We start from the raw sequence: 23,007 nt of genomic DNA, 5'->3' as shown, positions 1-23,007 counted from the left end.
TGCAAGCTCAAGACAGAGGAGAGGCCCCGCGTCTGCATTATTGAGTTACATAATGCCGGTCTTCAGACAGTCTGGCCGTGCATTTGCTGCTGGCGTTAGTGTTCGTCCTAAATGGTTGTGCCCTGAGAGCTTTGCCGCTTCCTCCCGCGCCGAAGACAGCGGCGGCAGCAGCATTAGCTGCAGCCTTGAGTTAGCACTCACCGTGCATTCCGGCCAAGTCCCGGATCGACTGCAAACAAACAAACAATCAAAGAGGCAAAAACTTTTTTTTTTTCCTTCCCCTCGCTGTTTCAACAGAAACTGTACAGTGCACTTAGCCCTGTACCAACTTTACGCTTTGCATTCCTATAGCTTCGCTCTGGCATTGACGGGGACAGACGTGGCTTTTGGTGCAGGAGCAAGTCAGAGGTTGTTGTATTTCTTCTTTTTTGTTGTTGTTTTTTTGTCACTCTGAATCTGGGTCATAATTAGACTCCATTGTTAGCGGCACGGATCCTGCTGCCGTCCTCAGCGAAGTAGCAAGTTACAAACTTATCGGAATCCGGTCTCTTTCAAGCCTACAGGGATGCATGTTTGATATTCATAACTTTGGTTTTTCAGCCGAGGGTTCCTTTGAAGTTGAGGGAGAACTGTGTACTTCAGCTCCCGCGTTCACGTCGTTATTATATCTGATTGGAAGCGGGGAAGTGTGTGTGTGTGTGTGTGTGTGTGTGTGTGTGTGTGTGTGTGTGTGTGTGTGTGGAAGGTGGGGGGGTGGAAGGGGGGACCTTTATCGCTGGATGGCAACTTTGAATCGCAAGGTAAAAAACGGGGAGCAGACACAAAGGCAAATTCTATTACCCTCATAAAGGGAGAGGTTAATTTAAAGCTCAGCCGTCATGCTCGCTTTAAGGGCCGTGCTCTATCTTATCGTCCAGTTTCACCAAGCACCCACACACACACACACACACACACACACACACTCAGGCACAACAGGACAGCAGACCGCCGCACAATAGCGGCGCCACAGGAAACTTTGGAAAACGGCCTCTCGTAAACTGGGCCAATTCTCATAATCCATGTTAAAAAAAAAAAGAATAAAATATATTTGTTTGCTTTGTCTCTTTATTTCTCCCAGGATAAGGGCCTCAGCGTGTTCGAGCATCAAAGAGCCTGCCTTCAGCCAAATGCGGCCACTCCCACCTCCCCCGCCCCCACCACCGATATGCAAATTGGAGATTATCCTGACTCAGCAGCGCCGCGGCCGCCCGCTCCAGCCGGCGCCACTGTGCGTCCTCCATCCGGCGGGGAGGCAGAGCCGAGCGCCGCCGTCCCCGCACGCTGCCTCTCACCCAATTCAACACCCAGCGGACGCGAGCGAATGGGCCGGGGCGGGCCGGCGCCCAGAGACGAAGTCGCGAATGAAAACGGCGGCGTGTCTCTTTCCCAGAGGCTCCTGAGGGAAGTCAAATCAGAAGCTTTTCCACGGCGCAAGGTATTATTTATCTCTGTTGGTTTCAAATTTGCCTTTTTTTTGACCCGAGTCTGCCCGGCGCTGGGAGTTTATAGAGGGCGTTTGACAAATAGACAAAACATCTGTGAGCGATGACAAACGTGAGTCTTAAAAAGTCCAGTGTGTAAAATCTTTTTTTTTTCTTTTTATATTTGTAAAAGCTTGATATACTGTACAAAAAATACATTACTGAAGTGTATACTCGCAGTACAATAAAAGTAATTTGGTTTTCATCCCCATGAAACAGAAGTGAAAATACATTTTGCAACGCCAAATTTGTAAGGAAGCCCAGTGTGGACCTGGATTGTCCACACTGGGCTTCCTTACAAATTTTTGTTTTATTTTTGTTTATGTTTTATTGAGGGTGACTGCTTGCGTCTTCAAATGAACCTACCAAAAAGAAGGTGGACGAGGCATTCACGTTTCTGTGCGCAGGCCAACGTAGTTCACTGGCAAGGGTGAGAGGGTGAGCGCTTCAGTCTAAAATGTAACCACTTAATGTTGCTGTTTCTTCTCAAAATTTCTAAATATTACATATTTAACCTTTAACCCCGGGATCCACTGTGGAAGCTTAAGGAGTCACTGCTGTTGCTCACCCACACATACGCCGAAAAATGTTTTTAGCAAAGTGTCCAAATGGGATCTGGCTCTGTTCACACTAGGGCCACATTATTGACCCATCTGACAGGTTGCGGCAGCAACGACGTCGGAGCCGAGGCGTCGTCCAGCGTAGCGTGTAGTGTGTGACGTCATATCATTGCGACAGCGGCACTTGTTGCGATACATGCCCTGGAGCTTGGCTTGAATGGAGCGACAGTATCTCCCCACAGACTGGTGAGGCAATGAGTTTCTACTTCTTCTGTCTGCTCCATTACGTTACAGCTCCGCACCTGGAAATGCGCCCCCTGGTGGCGCATTGGGTCTTAGCGTCGCGTAGAGTGACGTCACGGACAGTCAAAACCGATCGGTGTGCTTGGAGCTGTTCACACTGAGACGCATCCGTCCAAACGCCATTTGAAACGACCTCCCAAAAGTGGTTTCAATCCGTTTGGCAAAAATGGGTTTTCATGTGATACGTGACCGTTCAGACTACTAAAGAGCCATCCGGTTTCAATCTGGATGGGCTAAAAATCGGGTTTTGGCTGGCAGTCTGTGGCTCAGATCATGCGCACTCCACACCATTGCCACTGTAACTCCCGTGATAGATAAGAACGCATCAGCCAATCAGAACGAGCACATGCAACGGCGTAACGTCACGCTGGGAAAACATGCTATTGCCGCTGTATGTTTTTTTTTGTTTGCTGCAGTACCTCGAGTGGCCACTTTTGCCTTTTCAGACTTCACACTGTCACACTAAGCCAGCACTTGCTCACCAAACACGATCGTGGCGCCGCTCTGGACCTCACCCGCAAAGAGAAATGCAGCGTATTTGCCTTTCCATTCATTTCTGCACTACAGAAGAAAGGGGGGCGGCACCCGTGGTGTTGGTTTCTGTAAGTTTAATTTTCTTGGGGAAAGATGTTCATCTGTAATCATTTTTGAAAGAAATATATATAGACACATCTTGATCCAATGACTGTCTAATCTGAAAGGGGGAGGGGCCGCCCGCCGTCTGGAAATCAAGGAGAATTAACTACAGAGCTTTAAGCTTCATTAAGCACACGCTTCTCCTTTCACGGCCCACACATTTACTTTGTAGTGTTGCTCTTAGTCAATCCAGCGAATCTTTGTAGCAATTTTGTCCACCCAAAAGAAAAGGCTTTGATAAATTCACAGTGCGCCGTCTTTGAAGACGGCCGAGCGCCTTCTAGAAACATACGTCGCCCGAAAACGCACCGTCGGCCAGATGGACGAACGTCCAGTTGTCAGTTGGGGTCACGCAATGGTATTAACAAATCAGATGTCTGCTTGTTTTTTCTCAAACGGAACGACTCTGAAATGGAACCCGGCTGCGTTTCAGTTGAAAATGTGCCCCTTCCGCCGTGAGGTCATGGGTTTTGATTTAGCTGCCGGACGGATGAGGCTGCTGCCGGTTTACAAATCGAGGTAGGCCGCCCGCTCTTGCCCGCAGGAAAGTCTGCGTGAGAGATCAGAGGGGCCTGAAGGGAGATCTGTCACTTGGCCGCTAGCCTCTGCGTTTACACAGCTCGCCGCTGAGACACATCCCAGTGTCTCTCATCGGCGCCTCTCCCGCCTGTCGATTCGCGCCGACTTCGGCGGGCAGCTCGGCGGCGGCGACGGGTCTGACTGAAAGGTTGTCGGAGAAATATGACAAGGACTTTTGCTTCCCCCCCCCCACTCCCCGCAGCCCCGCGCTATCGACCGCCGATGATCCAACGCCGGGCCGCCTCACATTTTGTCACAATTGAATTAGCATAGCACTCCATTGATTCGCTCTTAAAAGACATTTCCTCAGAGAGCGGAAACGGTGAATAATGTCTCCCCTCTGCCTCCAGCTCTGTCTGTCGACTTCTTACATCTTCTCAGTCTTGTCTTTTTTTTTCTTTTTCTTTTTTTTTTTCTTGATTGCGCAAAGGTCCGTGAGCTCCGCGGATAGAGTGTGACCGGCCGGGCGCGGGAAGAAAGTCCACTGCAATTAATTCCTCTTTTATAGGTGGCCCACGTAAAGGCTGGCGGTGATGTGGACCCTGTTGATTCCAGCGGCGGCTGGAAGCTCCACCTGCTTAGCAGTCTGGGGATGCGTGGGGACGGCGGCGACGAAGAGGAGCTCCGAATGCTGGCAAGTCTAAAAAGGGAGCAGGAGGAAGATGAATGCAAAGCCCCGGGCCTCAGCGCGTCTCAGATCCGCCAGTGCAACGTCGGCGTCAGCGTGAGCTGTGGCGATGCCTCCACATGGACCCACGTCTCAATGGTGTGTACTATCCATCTCATCTGCTCTTTAATCTTCTTCTATATGCCCCCCCCCCCCCGACACACACCACCACCACCACCCCCTGCCTCACTAGTGCTGCTTGCCACAGCTCATCCATATACAATTATTAGCAGGTTGTTCCTCCTTTTAGCCGTCATGGTGAATAATTTCCACGACCCGGGCTGAACCTCACCTTTCTTCCTTTTCATTTCGATTCGCCAACTCTTGCTGCCATGAAGTGCTAATGCACATCCCTCCAGTGTGTGTGTGCGTGTGTTTGTATTTTATTTTTTTGCATTACAAAAGATTATGTAGATAGAGATGCATTAATTGGTCTCTGACTGCCTTTAAACCTGCGCTGGAATAATACCCACCGTTCCCCAGTGACTAAAAACTATTTAGGTCATTTGAAGCTCTCCCTCGATGTCTTTTTAGAAATTAAAGATGATATAGTTTGCTCTCAGCTACTGAAGGTCATTTAGTTCTATGGCCCATTAGCATACGCGTGTCTCTGGCTTCGGGGGCGGGAGCGCCGCCATGCCCGGTCCTACTGGGTCCACTGCGGCCTCCCCAGTGAATGCAATAATTACAAGACGCCGGAGTTATGAGCTTGTTAGCATTTGCCGCAGATGCGGCTATCCAACGCTGCGCGGAGGCTCGGGCTGGAGGCAGCGCTCAGGCTGTTTCATCTCCAGAGATCCTCATCTCTTGGTTTCTGTCACATGTGCAGAAACCTGAATTTCAGATCCTGCCGTGGGTTCAGTTTTCCGCAGGGACTCGGCGGGGGTTTACACCGGACCCCCGAAGCGATGCAGGATCCGTTTGGTCCCAAATGCACATGGCAACAGCACCACCATCAGCATATCAAGAAGATGCGTACCAATTGAAAGAGGTTAGATAGCCATAACTTGGATAACTATTCATAATCATAATAATGATTATAATTATGACTATAATTATTATAATCACAAATCCTCTCCTGTTTTTCAGAAAGAGATTCATGCAATAAAACATTAAAACCGTGATCAAAAGCAATTGATCATCGCTAATCTTTTATAATAATGATCTTCTTGCTGCTAAATGCCCTACCTCCTGTGTGGTGGTCCTAAACTTGAGTGTGAGAAATTTACTACAGAGAGAACACAGTAAGACAGAAGAAGTCAGGATTCTGAGCTTTGTATTGATCAGAAGTCATGCTCATGATTTAAGTATAAGGGCTTAGAATCTCTTTTCTGACCATGAAAAGTTTTTTTTTTAAGTTAAAGGCGTATTCACACCAGGAAAGTCCTTCAGTTCGCTTTCTTTGGTCTGGACCAAAATACAATGTATCTTTTTTTGGTTTGGTGCGGTTCCTTTTCACATTGCAATTTTCGCAAGAGTCCCAGGATTTGACAACAAACCCACTTGTGTGCAAAGATCCGGGGCGGGGTAACACGGTAAAATACGGAAATTAAGCAATCATGGAGCTCTAGCGTGCTGCGCTCGTCGTGCTCATAATGATTTATTTTTTCTCACACAAACACAAGCGTTTCCGGGAAATTTGGAGCGTCAGAAGCTTTTGATGCAACGTCGATTTTATGAGGAGATGTTTACCATTTTTGCGACAACGAAGACATTTTGCAAGAACCGTCTCCTCGTTGCTCCACGTTGCACCACAGCTCGTGTTAGCCTGACGGTCCGACGACGTGCTACTACTAAACTTTATACTATGCTAACCAAAACATCATTTCCCATGATGGTTGTGGCTCCGGAAGCCTGTGACGTGTAAAAAGGTGTGTGATTTCACAACTGGTTGGAACCACATCACACATCAACTGAACCGCACCATGGTTCTTTTGGAAGCGAACCGAGACCACCTCTCCAGCGAGGTCTCGGACCGGCTGTTTGCTCCGCACCAGGGATCGCAGCTTTGTATTCACACCAGCCCAAAAGGTCTGCACAAGGGACTTTTTTGGTTTAGTCCGAACCGAACAGGGCAGGTGTGAATACGCCATTAGTTTAACTCCAAATGTGTTATGGAAAAAATAACCCTTTTCACACTGAGCGAGTCACTTTTAGCTGAAATTCCATCTTCATTATAACATGTGCATTATTAAAACAAGGCTTCTTAAGTTCAGGTGTGCACAGCTTGGCCGACACAATTTACCCAGAATCTGAATGTGGCTAATTGGTGTTAGATTTTAGTGAGGAGAAGTCACAGCTTTCAGAGCGCTGACGAGCAAAAGCGGAAGACTCACCTCCATGGCATTAACCCAACACTCATCACCTTGAAGCTGCTTGGGTGAATGAGACTGCAGAAAGAAAGTAAGTAAATTAAGTTTGCGCTGTCCTGAAGTGCCACGCACAATAGTTTTATAAAAAATGAAAAGAAAAAAACAGTGCTGAGTTCAAATCATACCATTTGTGTCAGTCTGTAAGAAAGAGAGCTCTCAAAGGCTTTCTGAATGCTGGAGTGTCATTCAACGCTGCGTGCTGGATAATAGACACTCCCAGAGGGTTGAACACGACGAGGAAAGTGAGGGTTTGGAAGGAGGCCGACCCAAAATATGAGAGACAGAAACTGCCAGAAGTGCTTTCTTCTTCTTCCCCCTCCTCGGTTTAATGCAGTTAGAGGCGTTAATATCTGGCCCCTCGTCAGCCACGGAAAAAACCTCCGGCCAGCCAACAATGGATTCATTTTGGGGCGAGCGTTCAGAAGAGGTGGTTTTTAATCTGATTTTTAAAGACAAAAAATACAAAGCTGAAGCAGTCTCTTGTCTTCTGTAATAAGGAAAGTCTATTTGGTCCAGAGTATTTTCTTTTTTTTAACCAACCAGATGATTGCCAGAACTGTTTAGGTTACATACAGAAAAAAAATCAGTTTCAGCGAAAAGCAAATGACCACCATGCAGCTACTAAAAAGATAGTTGTTGTGTTGTATACATATATATATATATATATACATATATATATATATATATATATATATATATATATATATATATATATATATATATATATATATACATATATATATATATATATATACATATATACATATATATATATATATATACATATATATATATATATATATATACATATATATATATATATATATATATATATATATACATATATATATATATATATATATATATATATATACATATATATATATATATATATATATATATATATATATATATATATATATATACATATATATACATATATGTATATGTAAAAGCAAATGACCACCATGCAGCTACTAAAAAGATAGTTGTTGTGTTGTATACATATATATATATATATACATATATATATATATATATATATATATATATATATTATATATATATATATATATATATATATATATATGTGTATGTATATATATGTATGTATATATATGTGTATGTATATGTATGTATGTATATATATGTATATATATATATATATATGTATGTATATATATGTATGTATATATGTATATATATATATATATGTACATATATATATACATATATGTGTGTATATATATATACATACATACATACATATATATGTATATAAATACATACACATATGTATGTATATATATGTACACACACACAAATATATATCTATATGTATACTTATGTATGTATATATTTAAATAATAGAGAATCGCTAGCTTTATGCGCGTATATACACACACACAAATGCAACACATTACATTAAATTACATTTTTACATAAAACAAGTTTAAAAAAACGATGGATTCTGCTGGAAATGAAATGCTGCACAATCCTGCCGCGAGGCACAAAGAGCGTCACGCTGGCGCTGCTGTGTGGCACGACGGCGCCAGGGGAGGCGCGTCGGCGCTCGCTCAGCCGTCACTCTCACTCCTGAGCAGCGTGCCCGAGCACTCAGGGGTTGCGAATGGATTGCACATCCCCGAGCTGACCTCCCCGAAACCTCGCCTTGAGTTTTGTCTTTGTCGGAACGGTGACCACCCCGCACATATTTGGCTTTAATGAGTTGTTTCCGTCCGCCGGCCAGCCGGCCGGTCGGTGCTGACTCAGCACTTTCACAAATCATAGGAACAGAATATATATATATATGCACACACACACACTCAGAGGGAGACACTCAATTCCTATTGGCACCGTCGTCATCCGACAACATTATATGGCCAGTTAAACGTTCCGCCGCCCCGGCCACGGATATTGGATTGATCCTGGAAGGCTGTTGATGTCGCCACTTCGCCTCGTTGGAAATCAATGCGTGCGACTGTTTGGCCAATCACATTTTTGGCCAGATGACAACAGAACAACCAAATAATTGGTGTAAGACGGCTAAACGCTGCGCCACACTCCTGAGTGGCTCTGGGAAAAAGGCGGCACGCTGCAGTGTGACAGCATTCTGCACAACAGGAAGTGGCTGCATCCAAATTCACTCAATGCTCACTGCACAGTGGGCACGCCATTTGGCAGTGGCGGCCAAACTCTGGGGGACCGTCGTTATTTACAATTAAGTCCGCTCTCAGCATAGGTCAGATATAGGCAGTCGCTGAGGGCGCCATTTGCTGGAGGGGCGGCACTCACCAGCGCCCTCACCCTCCCAAAAAATGTAATAATAGGAAATTGAGATGGCAGCGCTAACCACTGCGCCACCGTTTTGCCCACACGAGTGAAATCATGATGGGAAATCATGTCCGATCATCTGATTCATTGGGATCAGTTGGAAATGGGAAGATTTTTCTTTTCAATGTAATGTTTTGTCGTCCTGTGCTTACATATTAGCAAACTTTTCTCATTCTTTTCAGATGAGCGGAGTCCGAGGAGACTGCACCGCTCCCTGTGGTGGAGCGCACTGCCCCCTGGTTGGTCTCCAGCAGGCTAGCAATAGTACAGCTGGGGTCTTATTCCAAAGAAAATGTCTGCAGCTGTACATTGTCTTTATTTGGTTTGAATTAATACTAAATAACAAAAGTTGTAATAAAGGAGCCAATGATAAAGGTATCATGTGGGAAATTAAAACTCGGGGTAGTTCTTCTTCTTCTTCTTCGCTGCCAAAATATCAGATCACCAAAGAACACCAAAATAGAAAAAAAAAAAAATGTGGAGGCAATAAAAGTGACGTTCCTAAAAATAAACAAATAAAGAAACAAATAAACAAAACTCACTTGCGGAGGCGAGTCAGGCGTTTGGAGTGCTCATCACAGGGTCAGAGGGGTCAGAGGTCAGGTCACAGGTGTAAAACATCACTTTGACGATTCTTCTTTTTACGGTGTTGTGACGTTTCAGGCGGCAGCTGTCACCCAGTCGTGTTGTTGTGGGGAGTCGGGGGTTGGGAGGGGGGGGCGCCGTGGAGTAATTTTGCCCGTGGCGGCAACGTTTTCGACAGTCGGCCCTTCCCAACAGTGGGGGAGCAACAAGCTGACAGCGCGAGTGTCCAAATGAAGTTTTTGTTTGTTTGTTTGTTTGTTTGTTTTTTCATTTTTTTTTTTCACGTCGTTCTCGAAGGAACCCAAAAGGCGGTTTGGGACCGAAGTTGTTTTTTTCCCCAGCAATTGCAGACAAACGATAGCTGTATTACGTGACAATACCCCGTAAGATATTTCTCACCGCATTCATTCGTGCTGGCCGGGTGTTTTTTTTCTCTTCGCCCGGCAAATGACAAACGTTAGATTGTGCATTAAATTGACACTGACAGTGTTGTCGACACTATTCAGCGTCTGACTTCTCGCACGCGGTCGTATCCGAAATGTTGCTCGCAGTGAACAGTAGTAGTAATAGTAGTAGTGAGTGATTTGGGACAGCCAGTGTCTTAACTGTACAGCTTGTTCACAATCTCACTCAACAAAACACACACAGACACGCACACACACACACACACACACGCACAGATACCATTGCCGTTTTTTTTGTTTTTTCTGTCTCCCCTTTGCTTTCTTGGCCTCATCGATAAAAAGCCACTATGTCTCAGCTCCCGACCTCGACGCCGAGCTCCTCTGCAGCGGTTTCTGGCACCGGCATCACACATCCCCTCCGACGGCAAAATGTGGTCAGAAGGGGGTGAACGTGATCTGGTCCACATAAATAATGCATCCTCTGTTTGCGGTTTTTCTTTGAGAGGCCCAGCTTTTCCCTTTGATTCCTGCTCTTCATGTAAGTTTAAATTTAAGGCGCCGGCTTGAATATTGCATGGCAAAGCGGCCGAGGTGGTTCTCAACCGTCGCCTCGCAGGTAACTCGTCATAATCACCACCACCACCACCACCACCACCATCATCATCATCATCATCATCATCATCATCATCATCATCATCATCATTATCATCGTTTAGTGTAAGAATACCTGCAGAATTCCACGGGGTGCAATTTGAGGTGCTGTCGTGTTTTTTAGAGGAGCATCACATGGGAGGGCAAATAAAAAGAAAAAAAACAACCTGAGACTGGAGCACGCAGATAGCAGAAATCTACTTAAGCACCGCGTGGACCAGGACTTCAATATAACTGCCACTTCATCACCGTCACGCAATGTAATAGCCTTTAAGCGGCCACTAGACTTAAATAGCCTCCCGAGGCTATAATGTGCTCTTTTGCTTTGACAAGACAGAGAGGTGGGAACGCGCTCGCCGGGGCTTTGTCGGCTGAACGTTCCTCCGTACGCTGAAACCGACGCTTGTTCTTCCCGAGGACCGGCCCGTCACAAAGGGAGGCGTCCCGCTGCTTTGTGACCCCACAGCGAAAATACGCAACATCCACGTGTATCCAGCCATCACGCCGCAGCCGTCCTCTTGGCTGGGTCAGCCTCCATTGTTCATTGTTCGTTCAGGGTGACTGTGGCTCAGGAGGTAGAGCGTGTTGTCCAATAACCGAAAGGTTGGCGGTTCTGATCCTGCGCCATCCTAGTCTGATGTTGTGTCCTTGGGCAAGACACGTAACTCGGAATTGCTCCCAATGGGTTAGGCAGCGCCTTGCGTGGCAGCAGACACCCACTGGTGTATGAACGTGTGCGTGAATGGGTGAATGAGAATGCCTTCGTAAAAGCGCTTTGGGGAAAAGCGCTTTATAAGTGCAGTCCGTTTTCCATTGTGGATTTCTCCTTTTTTGTTCCTCAGCTCTCCTTTGTGCTTGACGAGTTGGCAGGTTTTCTTTTTGTCCTGACCCGAACAAACTGCTGAAGGATTTCTATTAAGAAAACAAACTTATAGGAATTATTTTTTTTCAGCTTGTGCTGAAAGTCGTTTTGTTTTTTTCTTCTCCCTCTGCAAAGAATTGTTTTTTTTTGTTGTTGTTTTTTTTACCCGTGACTCTGACCGTGATCTGTAGTCCATCTTTGACTTGCGATGGCAAACCAGGCACCTGATGTGACGCAGCAGCCGTGGAGGTGCTGCTCGTGACTGCATTCAGCCCACCAAATATATGCTTGTTTGGGATTTTTTTTTTTCCACACTTTGAGTATTTTCTTTATTCATTTTTTCGCCTTTTCCGGAGTCGCTTGCTCAGGAATGGAAGCTTATAAGTGCCATATTGAAGGAGAAGACTCCTGCCTCACAGCTGCGCGACATTATATTATTATTCAAGGACAGTGCAGAAGCAAAAATGATTTTTTTTTTCTTCTCTTTTTTTCATGTCTCGGTTGTCCCTGTTCCTGTTTGACCTGCACTTCAATACTGTAGACATAACAATTAAGTGTTCCGTAAGTGGACATCCTTCAACAAATGCAATGCCATTAGTGACCTGTATAGATGAAATAATTCTGTATAATTATAGTTATGAGGTCTGTTATTCTGAATCATTAATAGTGGTGTCATCCTGAGGTTCTGTCATGGTGCATAGTTTAAAAGAAAAACATAGATTGTTTTTTTTATTATAGTATTAACTGTTCACATTTGCCTATTTTCTCAAGATACTGCCATTTCATATGGTCGCAGCTCTTTTAACCATATTTTTGTGACATTTGTTGTTTTTTTTTTCCTCCCCCCCAGCCTGCTAATCAGGGTCACCACTATCAGAGGGAAATGAACCCCCTTCGGCAATCAAACCCTAGGTAAGCAAGAACACCCAGCCCTGGAATACTGAGAGCCACTCTGCCAAAAGTGATTTTTATGGCCTTCCATAGACATTTCTAATCAGATGGTAAGCGGTGACTGCAGAATGAAAGCTAAATGTCAACAGCCCTGATAGATATACGTGCCTGGCCTCACCGCGCAGAATTGGGTGGGAATAAATAAATCAAATGTCACCGGAAGCTGCAGATTCCTCTCTCTTTTTGCGTCCGACTGTCATTTTGGCAGATTATTTTCCACCTGTTATTGTTCGGCTTTTTCCTGACAGTTGCTGTGTGTGTGTGTGTGTGTGTGTGTGTGTGTGTGTGTGTGTGTGTGTGTGTTTTTCTTAGCTCCGAACGGTTCAGATTGCACACAAAGTTTTTTTTATTATTATTGATCTAAGACATGGTTAGCCCATTTTGTTCTGGCTTTGAGCAACCACACACAGAATCCATTATATCTGAAGCGGGGGCCAAAAGCTGCACGGAGGGGGGACGCGGCGGTCCAGTTTACTCTGTAGCCACAAGAAACATTCCACCTTGTTTCAGCTGCCCACCAGTCAAAGTAAAGAAAAAAAATAAAAAAAAGCTTTACCTCAGAAAGAAAACGTCTGACCGTCAGACCGGGGCTGGAGGATGAACTACTTTCAAATTCTATTAGAAATGTGAGAGAAAGTGTATCCAATACCAACTTCAGGCATATTAAATGCTGGGAGTGAACCGTCCCATATAATACAATACAGCATCTCTGCGTGTGAGAAATATAACTAGTTTACCTGGGAGAAAGTGCATCAAGTCTGTTTCCACAAAAGCTTCTTAATACGACGATCGCATTAGAAATCTTACAGGAGCAGCATAATTCCAAACAGCTTCCTCTAATTTGCAATAAAGATAGCACGCTGGCTAGCTCGGGGTGGTTGTTGTCTTCGTTCGAATCAGAGCTAATAGCGCAAAACGTTTTATGGGAACAAGCAGGTTCGCCGTTCCGCCAGTGTTCCTCACAGGCAGTGCTAGCTGACTGCAGGAAGAGTCACAATTCTGCCAAGTGTCAGTATCGTGTATCCTGGAATCCTGTTTCTGTTCCCCTGCTGGTTTTGTCCCAGTCTTCTTCTAGTCGCCATGTAGCGCCGTCTAGTGACGGAACTAGACTTTATGTAGCCTCGCTAATTCGCATCGCAGAACTTCATGGACAAGCATTTCTGTTTTATTCATATTTTAGAGCAAATTTCGTTAAACGTTTTTTAAACGTTTTTTTGGAAATGACTAAATCGTAAATTAATAAAGTATATTTAGCTTTTCTAGCTCTTGATTGGTGGTGTAAGTTTATAAACGACAAAAAGCCGATGTTTCGCTTTATTCTACACGTTATCATTATCATCATTATTCTAATTGTTGTTGCCGGTTTTGTTGTTTCCTTTCTCACAGAAAAAGAAAAAGTTATTGATGTCGGTAATCAGCCAAGTGACGCCGGCAAACCGCTTCTGCTCAAGCACAAAAGACACGCGTGACAGATAGATGGCGTCGCGGCCGCCGCGCGCATGTTTACGAAGATGTTGCAGCACATTGCCGATGTTTGCAGCCTTGAAATGATCTTTTTGCATTTGACATTACAACTAGTCCTGTTGTCACTTTGATAAATGAAAAGAAGGCACGCTTCGGACCATTTCCCTCCTGCATATTTTTTTCCCCCACGCCGCTCTGTCACGACTTTTTTTTTTTTTTTTTCTCCTTCCTGCAAGTTCCTCGCAGTGCTTATATATTTGTTTGCCGTCTTTCATGCCGCGCAGCTGTTGGAATTTCTGCCCGTGCTGAAGAAAAGTTAAATGCTAATATCGTTGGGAATAATGAAACGCATTCATAAATCTTGAAAGCCCCCCTGCCCCCCCCCCCCCGCCCAAAAAAAAAAAAAAAGAGGGAGGCCTAAACATAATGCTTCCATCTTGAGACGGCAGGAAGGATGACAGTGTATTGATGGATCGCTCGGTTTGTCCTTGGATGCTTCTGGATTCCCGGCGTTCTCCTCGCTGCCAGCTAGCGCGGAGCCCCGTCTCTCCGCGCGTCTCCGGCTCCTCCTCGCAGGCGTACACAACTGCGCAGCACGTCGTTACAAAACAAGATAAAAGGATTGCGTCACGATTCCGCCTCCGAAAAATTGCGCTGCCCTCCTCCTCCTCCTCCTCCTCCTCCTCCTCCGCTTGATTTACGGCGGGAAAGGCGCCCCGGCCGTATGGGAACCTGTTAATTCCGCCGAAATATATATCGGCATTTAGCGATTTGCGTCATTAAATTAGCTGCACACTGCTCGTCCCCGCTGTGTGTGTGTGTGTGTGTGTGTGTGTGCGTGCGTGCGTGCGCGCGCGCGCGTTAGTGTGAACGGAGGGGCCTCTCCGTCGTCGCGCATCAGGTCCGCCATGCTATGAGGCGTCTAAAATATTCAGTGAGGTTATGCTGTTTAAATGAATGTCCACTGAAATTAATAATGCAGTTGACAGACGCGACAGACACGCTCCGCCACTCGTCTCTCTCTCTCTCTCTTTCTCTCTCTCTCTCCCTCTCTCTCGCGGGCGACGTACACGACCAGAATTAGACTTGGACGCGAGCCTCCATTTACATATTGAAGAGCAGCTGTGTGGAATTTGTCATTGTTTTCTCTCCCTTTTAGGCGCACACCGCCTCACTTCGGGACTCTGTCGCTGCGTTTTGGTTTTTTTTGTGCATCCTGGCGTTTCTTGCGAGGCTCTATTGAGTCACAGCTTTCTTGTCAGCTAAAACGGTTCTTTTTTATATTGTTGACAGGTTTTTTTTTTTCTATGTTAATTTGCGAATGTATTTTGGTTGTGTTTTGTTTTGGTTTTTTTTTGGCTCGGCTTTTGGTTGACACGCAAAAAAATCTGAAAGTCTTTTTCGAGAAACCTTGAGTAGCATATCCACTTGATACGCCCTAATTGCAGATTTTTTTGAGACACGTAAGACTCGGCGCGGCGGCGCACAAACAGAGCAGTTGAGATATAATCTCAATGGTGGACATTTTGAAAGCTTAATTTCAATATAGTTTAAAATGTGTGCCGGACCAAATTGAATCAACCCTAATGTATTTCTTCTTCTTCTTCTTCTTCTTCTTCTTCTTCTCCTCCTTTTTTTATATCAGAGATTCCTCCATATCTGAATTACAATGACTTAAAAATCGAAGAATTTAATCACCCCTGCTATGTCCTCTTAACAATTTGAAGTCCAATTTGCAGCTCTGTAGCCGAGGCCTTTGTCCTCGAAAATTGCTTCCATTAACTTTTGTGCTATGTTCCTCCCTATCACATAGTCAAAGGAGCGTTAGAGTGGGCCGCCTTTGTTAGAGAGAAAAATCAGGGCCTCGGCGGAGATAATGCACTTGATCACTTGAAAGGCATATGGATAGAAATGAAGAAATCTTTTATTCATGTTTAAACGCGCGGAAGATTCTGATTAAAAACACACATATGTGAGTGTATGGATGAAAAAATTGAATGAAATAAAGTTGGTGTGTGGTATATATCCCCAATTTTAACTGTGAAGCTCGTACTAATTTATGCATGTGACCGGACTCTTAAAAAAAAAAAGTTATATTCCAGCCATTCTCACCGCGGGAGACACCGAGTGGTTCACGGAGAGTCTTAAATCCTGGGATGTTAGAATATTAGTGTTACACTTCCAGCTTTGAATGACAGTTGTAAACCAAGGCAACAGTTCCCCTGGATTGTAAAGCAGGTGTGTGGTTATGGGCACTGCTCCAGCTTCCAGGCGTCGAGTCGATCCGGCGAGTGAAATGTCACCCCTCCAGTCTTTGTCCTTGAAGAGGCTTGTTTTACATGATGAGGCTGTGAAATCATATAGATGGCCTCCTGCTATCGAACAGCTGCACGTATGGATTAGCGCACCGACACATGACAATGCTCCAAGGGCATCTGCCGCTGCCGCCAAATGGAGTGACCTTTGTTGGGTCTGGGGCGCTTCGGCCTCGGCTCGCCGTGCAAAGTAAAAACACCTTTTGTGTGTAACCTTTACCACGCACGCTTCGCCGCTTGTTGCGGCTTCTGCATTTGAATGGACGCTCCTTGTGCTGGACTCTGAAAGCAGCGAATGGCCTCACCGTTCTAGCTGGAGGTTGTATATATACAACCTCAGTTGTATATATACATCATGTATGTGTATACATATATATATATATATATATATATATATACATATATACATATATATATATATATATATATATATATATATATATATATATATATATATATGTATATATTAAAGGTTTGGAGTCACTGACTCATTTATGCATTGAACCCTTTCACAACCAGCAACCACAATAATCTACTGGAATGCTGCAAGAACATCACTAGTGCAGGAAAACCAGTCAGGATGTACTGAACACATTATGGGATGGCTTTGACAGCTTTTGCCTGTTGAATGTCTAATTGAATGTGGTTTTAGAGAATGAATATCAAGTGTGCAATATGCGGCCATCATTGCAGATGTCGAATGCTTTGAAATTGCCAAGAATAGATAAATGAATAACTAGAATGAATGAACATTTTTAAAGCAAACCTTTGTATTTTAATCACACTTAGTTGTGTGTGTGGAACCATGAAAGAGTAAACAAGGTGTCATGGTTGATATTTTAGGCTCTATAAACAACCTACTTTTAGTGTGTCAATCGCTTTCAACCAGGCATTGGAAATGGTTTTCATTAAACACTGAAATGTTCCCATACTTGTTAGGCACATCTTGACCGATTTTCGTGCACTCATAGAACTTTATTTCATAAAACTGGTTATAACGATAAACAGAATTCCAAAATAGTATTTTCCCTGCACAGCTGGGCTGTGTCAGGTGCTGGGAGGCAACAGGAGGGTCAGATAGACTTAGTCTGGTTATAATGATGTTCAGTGCAGAAATTAATCAGTAACTCCAAACTCTTTTGAACAATAGTGTCCGTGCATATGTATATATATATATGTATATATACATATATATGTATATATATGTATTTATATTTATATATATTATATATATATACATATATATATATATATATGTATATATGTATATATGTATATATATATATATATATATATATATATATATATATATATATGTGTGTGTGTATATATATATATGTACATATGTATATATGTATATATATATATATATATATATATATATATGTGTATATATATATATGTATATATATATATATATATATATATACATATATAATATATACACATATATATATATATATATATATATATACATATATATATATATATATATATATATATATATACATATATATATATATATATATACATACAGTATGTATACACACATTAACACACATATATACATATATAAGTGTTTTACAGCAGTTCAGTGGAATCTTTTTCGTCTATGCCACGTGCAGGGGAGGCATGACTTCAGTGTGGCGGTAACCTGCAAAGTTCCCACTTCCTGTTAGATCAACTCGTTCTAAGTGAAGGTGAAAGCACGGCGAGCAGACAGCGCCAAGGTTAAGACCCTTAGTCTGGGCCAGAATGTGGACACTTGGAAGTCACAGCTGGAGCCCAAATCTAATAAATGATCCTTCAGGTGAAGCGGTGAGGTGTAGAGGCTAAGTGCGCCGCAGAAGTGGCTCAAGGACAAGCGGAGCTTCGATGGGTTTCTCCGAGCATGGGATGATGGGACTCCGTTGTTAAAACGTCATATAGGCGCAATTTGATGTGCACGGTACAGTCGGAGGATGGTGAGTATAATGGCGCATGTTGTCATGACCGTGTGCTTTTATGGTCTCTTCCCCAGAGAATGGATGGATGTGCTCAGCCCTCCTATTATGCCTCCTAGCCAGCTGAGAAGGTCAGGCAACACGCGGAACAATCCGGAAAATCTAATCAGCGGTACAGTAACCTTAATCTTGGGCCTTTTTTCCCGCAGACGCCCTTTTTATATGTCCTTTAAAGTCAGGTCGATAGCAAACAATAAGATGCTTTAAAGGTCCCGTATTATGCAAAATTCACTTTCACTGCCAAATGTCTAAATTTTGGATTTTGGATTTTTTTTTTACATTTCTGTAGACGGTGCTTTCTAACGACAATATGTGTTTATCGACGAACTCACAAACAAGAAAGGTCCTTCCCCAACTTCTTCTGCTCGCTCCACTTTCCTGGAAGTGTGTGCGTGCTGAAACACACGGTTCTGGGAATAATCCCTCTGTGGTGTAACACTAATGCCTCTCCTGGATTGTCCCCACCCCCGCCAGGCCCTTCCACCCCCCTGAGACCGCCCTTGTTTTTTATCCCTTTTTTAAACACAGATACAAGAAACCACCCGTTCTAGCTGGAAGATGAAATGTTTTTTAAGGGGGAGTTTTCCCATTGGATGCTGTAAACCGAGGGATAAATACTGAAATTTCTGGAGCTCCATAGCGAGGATTGAATACAGATAATTAGGGATGCACTGATACTACCTTTTTACAGAACAAGAAGTATGAGTACCTGCATTACAGTGCTCACAGATACCGAGTACTTAATAAGGCCATTACACATTATAGGATTACTTTGACTACACATTTTCCACAAATCTATTATTCTATTATTTGAACAACATTCCTCAGCATGTTTATCTTGAACAAGTTTCACTGTAGTACAAACATAAATCTAACGAAATTGTATTATCCATACATAATACAACTGATATCGGTGTCATGGTGTAACAAGTAGAGTATTCAACCCCGGTATCGGTACCAATACCCAATACTGATATACAACTGGTATCGGCACGTATTTGACGAGTACGAGTTGAGTACTCAACCCCGGTATCGGTACAAATACCCAATACTGATATCGGCATACATATACAACTGGTATCGGTGTTGTGGTATCGGCACGTATTTGACGAGTACGAGTCGAGTACTCAACCCCGGTATCGGTACCGATACCCGGTGCATTCCTGCAGATAATCTTGCAGGACTGTAAGTAATCCTGTGGGATTTCTAAAGATGAAGACCTGCAAAAGAGGTACGATATGGGACCTTCAACATTAATGATGCTAAGTGCGTAAATTGGCTTGACAAGTGGGGAACCTCCACCACTGACAACACTTAGGAGAACGTTGAGCCTTGAACAAAGGCTGCGCACGGCAAGGGGAGAGAGTGACGTTGTATCTAATTAAGGGTAGAAAGCTCCTGAGAGTGGAGCTCTCTGTCCTCCACATAACTCCACGGGTCAAAAGAGACAGGCTCATTACAGGTCTGCACCCTCTAGACACATCCACCGGGTTAATTGATGGAACCTTTTGAGTTTACAACGTCGTCTTTTTTTTTTTCTTCTTTTTCCCTTTTTTTTTTTTTTAAACGCACGCACACAATGTGTCCTATAATTAGTTTTCATTATCGTCGCCCGAGTTCTGATAAGATAAAATGTTCCTCCCCGAGCATTCCGTAACCTTTTTAGCATTTCACTGCCTGTCAATTTAACAGCTAAATTCACATGCTTTAAAGGAGTGTGTGTGGGGGGGGGGATTACGCGGAATCTCTTTACACCTCCATAATGCGCTCCGGTGTGTGCGCGTTCTTTGGTGGTGATTGATGAGAGGAAAAAATGGCAGCGGCACAAAACTTTCAAATCCACCTGAGTCTGAAGGTCACCTCGCCGTCCAGTTTATTCCAGCAACAACTGCGGATATAGGGAGCCCGGCGCGGACGTGCTGCCGTACAAGAGGAATACAATAAACGTTTTACATTATACATTTTTTTTTCCCTGTCAGTGAAAAACCAATTCTTTTTAAATTGCAGATGCACTGTTAAGATATGCGGCCTGACTTGGGGGATTTTTTTTCCTGGCTTGTTTGCAGGAGGAGAGGACTCGGCGAATAAGCAGGAGGATGAAGACGAATATTTGAATCTGCTCTATGATCCCTGCTTGAACTGCTATTTCGATCCAAAGACGGGGAAGTACTATGAACTAGCTTGACTCAAAGCTCAACAGACTCCAGTTTAATAAATCAGAGTCATTGATAGTAGATGAAAAGCGCCAGTTGTCTTTGAAGGCCTAGCTTATTGATCGGTGATAGAAGGAGGGGGGGCAGTTTGAAAAAAAATATAATCAAGAACTTCCATCTCACTGCTTTATTTCAAGGCACTAACAAGAGCTTCATGTCTCTACAAATAGCGTCATGTTAGTGTGCACAGCACACTCAATAGACGAGATGCATGCTTTGGCGTCGAATTGAGTCGCTGTCCATTCAGTGGCACATGTGGTGCGAAAAAGGCGCCTTTCAGAAGTCTTGGCTAGCGAATGGATTTCTTCGCTTTTTGAAAGAACATCCTGGAGCTTCTTTTCACTGGGAACATTTTCTAACATTTGAATTTTGCCTGGATAAGTAGGTCATCTTTTGCTTTACTTGTAATAATTTATGCCTAAAAGTCTTTTGTAGATGTCTGTAGTTTTTCTCTCTTTTTTGCCAGAATTAAATTTTCATTAAAATGACTGCTGATTTTTGTGTGTGGGTTTTAATTTTAAGCGCGCTACCATTGGAACTGCCTTAATTCAGTCGTCTTAACAAGCCAGGAAGAAAAAGAAGAATGATTTTGAGCCGCTCAAAATCGGAATAATTCCACGTACACGTAGCTGTGATATTTCACAGTAGAACCTCTAACTGCAGCAGACAGGCCCACGAGGCCTCTCAGTTATTTGTGCCAAAACACTGATCACACCTCATGAGCAGACGAACATGAGACTGACTCACCATTTCTGGGGGAGATAAATCGGCTCCCCCTACCATCCGACAAAAGGACGGAACAAACAAAAAATTAATTTGTCTCTACGGTCTTAACTGAGCAACTCCCCCATCCAGTTCAGTGAACTGAGCTTTCAGTTAGCCCAGCCAGCATGCAGGGCTTGGATCAGCAGGCTGACATTCTGGTAAATACTTGTGTGAGTCCACAGCGTTACCTTGAAAGCCCTGTAGGAAGAGGAAAAAAGTTTGTGCAGCACTGAGTTAGCGGTAGTTGTAGCGAACATTCTATCCAACTGTGGGTTTGTTCTTTGACCTTGCACTATTATCGTACCTGCACTTTTGTTCCAGCTTTAGTTTCTCTCTCTCTTTTTTCTTTTCTTTTTTTAAAAAAAAAACAACTTCCTCCTGGAACTGTATCTTTTTGTAATACTTTCTTTAACAGTTCCTTGACACGGACTGCTACAACCATGGTCAAATTCCTATTTTGAGTGCTCAGGCCTGGCCATTACCGTTGATTCTCATACTCACCGCAGACAATAAGCTTAAGGCCGAATGACACTTGATGATAACCACTAAAAAAATAAATAAAATACACTGCCTATCGTTTTTTTTCTGTCAGCGTGGATTCTCATTCTTCCAATGTGTAGCGATTATGATAGGTCTGGATAGGCCACGCCCTACCAACGGCTGGAAGCAACACAACCAGACAAGCTGACACGGAAGCCAGAGGACAAACAAGAAAGAGGTCGTCCACGATAGACTTGGCACAGAAATACGGAGGCTACCAGGACCGTGCGAATCACCAGGAGCTGCTGGAAAGACGAGTCCAAGACGGAGACGCCCGGAGTTCTCCAGTCGGTGCCCTACGTGCCCCGGAACGGGTAGGAGGCGGAAGTAAGTAAATGGGCGACGTGCGTCTGAAGAGCGTTCTGCCTCTGGTTGTTACAATCAACATACATTTTCACTCGTATAATATGGAACGGTTATGATTGGGCTGGATGGGACACGCCCCGCGAGAAGCGCAACCAGACAGAGCCTCACCCGGGGCCTTGGGGTGGGGGAGGGGAAGAGGTCGTCTGAGACAGACTTGGCGCTGAGACGTGGACGCTGACGGGACCGAGCGGATGACCCGAGGCCGGCTGGAGAGAGGGAGAGGGAGAGGGAGGAGACCGAGACAGGGACGCCTGGAGGTTCGCTCGCTGACGGCCGACGTGTCAGGAGGGATCGCAGGCGAAAGGCAGTAACAGGGGCTGTGCTGCTGCTTCTGGTGGAGGACACGCTGCCTTCAGTTTGACGTACCAGCGTGCTCTCACGCTCTCAGTAAATGTACGGAATAATTAAAACAGTTGTTTTTGCAGAGCATAAAGGAGTGAAATTAATAAATAAAACATATTTTGTTGATTGCTGTTACTTTGTTTTAATCTTTTTTTCTTTTCTTTTTTAAATATATATTTATAGGAATTTGAAATGCTCTAATATTACTAATTGGTTTGAAACACGTCTTTGGAAAAGACCACGTGACGAGGCAGTCACGCGGGGGTTGTGGAAAGTGGGCGCGGAAATCGCGCTCCTCGTGAACAGGAAGTAAACAAACACTTGGCGCTCCATCCGCACCAGAGCAACGCGAGCCCAGGTAGCGTTTACACACGAGCGGGCTTGAGTACAAAAATGAAATAATTTAAGCACGACAGCCAGATTTCTGGAGCTTCCGACACTTTAAAACGTACGTTTGGGAGTCAACGTCGCTACGTATAGTGTTTAATGTCGACGGCGCAGCGACTGTGAAACTTTGCGCACTTCTGCAGGACCAGTGAAGCCGCAAGACAGCGTTTGACCTCTATGACGACGTC

At 44.1% G+C, this 23,007-nt stretch overlaps 1 protein-coding gene across 7 annotated transcripts in view; it reads left to right on the top strand.

Annotated features, from left to right (window-relative positions):
* cfap20dc (CFAP20 domain containing) overlaps positions 1 to 20,916 on the top strand; it is a 48,503-nt gene extending 27,587 nt beyond the window's left edge. For 2 of the 7 annotated variants that reach the window (XM_076037092.1, XM_076037091.1), the window contains exons 14-16: positions 1,118 to 1,474; positions 4,107 to 4,364; positions 9,154 to 9,625. In XM_076037092.1, coding sequence (XP_075893207.1) covers positions 1,118 to 1,474; positions 4,107 to 4,364; positions 9,154 to 9,600 — 1,062 coding nt within the window. In that variant the 3' untranslated portion in view covers positions 9,601 to 9,625. The other 5 variants (XR_012928262.1, XM_076037095.1, XM_076037093.1 and 2 more) reach the window with 5 other exon arrangements.
* Positions 20,917 to 23,007: the final 2,091 nt, after the last annotated feature.

This window comes from Nelusetta ayraudi, unplaced genomic scaffold (assembly GCF_046127955.1).
Source record: "Nelusetta ayraudi isolate G7.1 ecotype Tasmania unplaced genomic scaffold, CSIRO-AGI_Nayr_v1 ptg000050l, whole genome shotgun sequence".
Lineage (NCBI taxonomy): Eukaryota > Metazoa > Chordata > Actinopteri > Tetraodontiformes > Monacanthidae > Nelusetta > Nelusetta ayraudi.
This window is presented reverse-complemented; position numbering and strand designations above follow the sequence as displayed.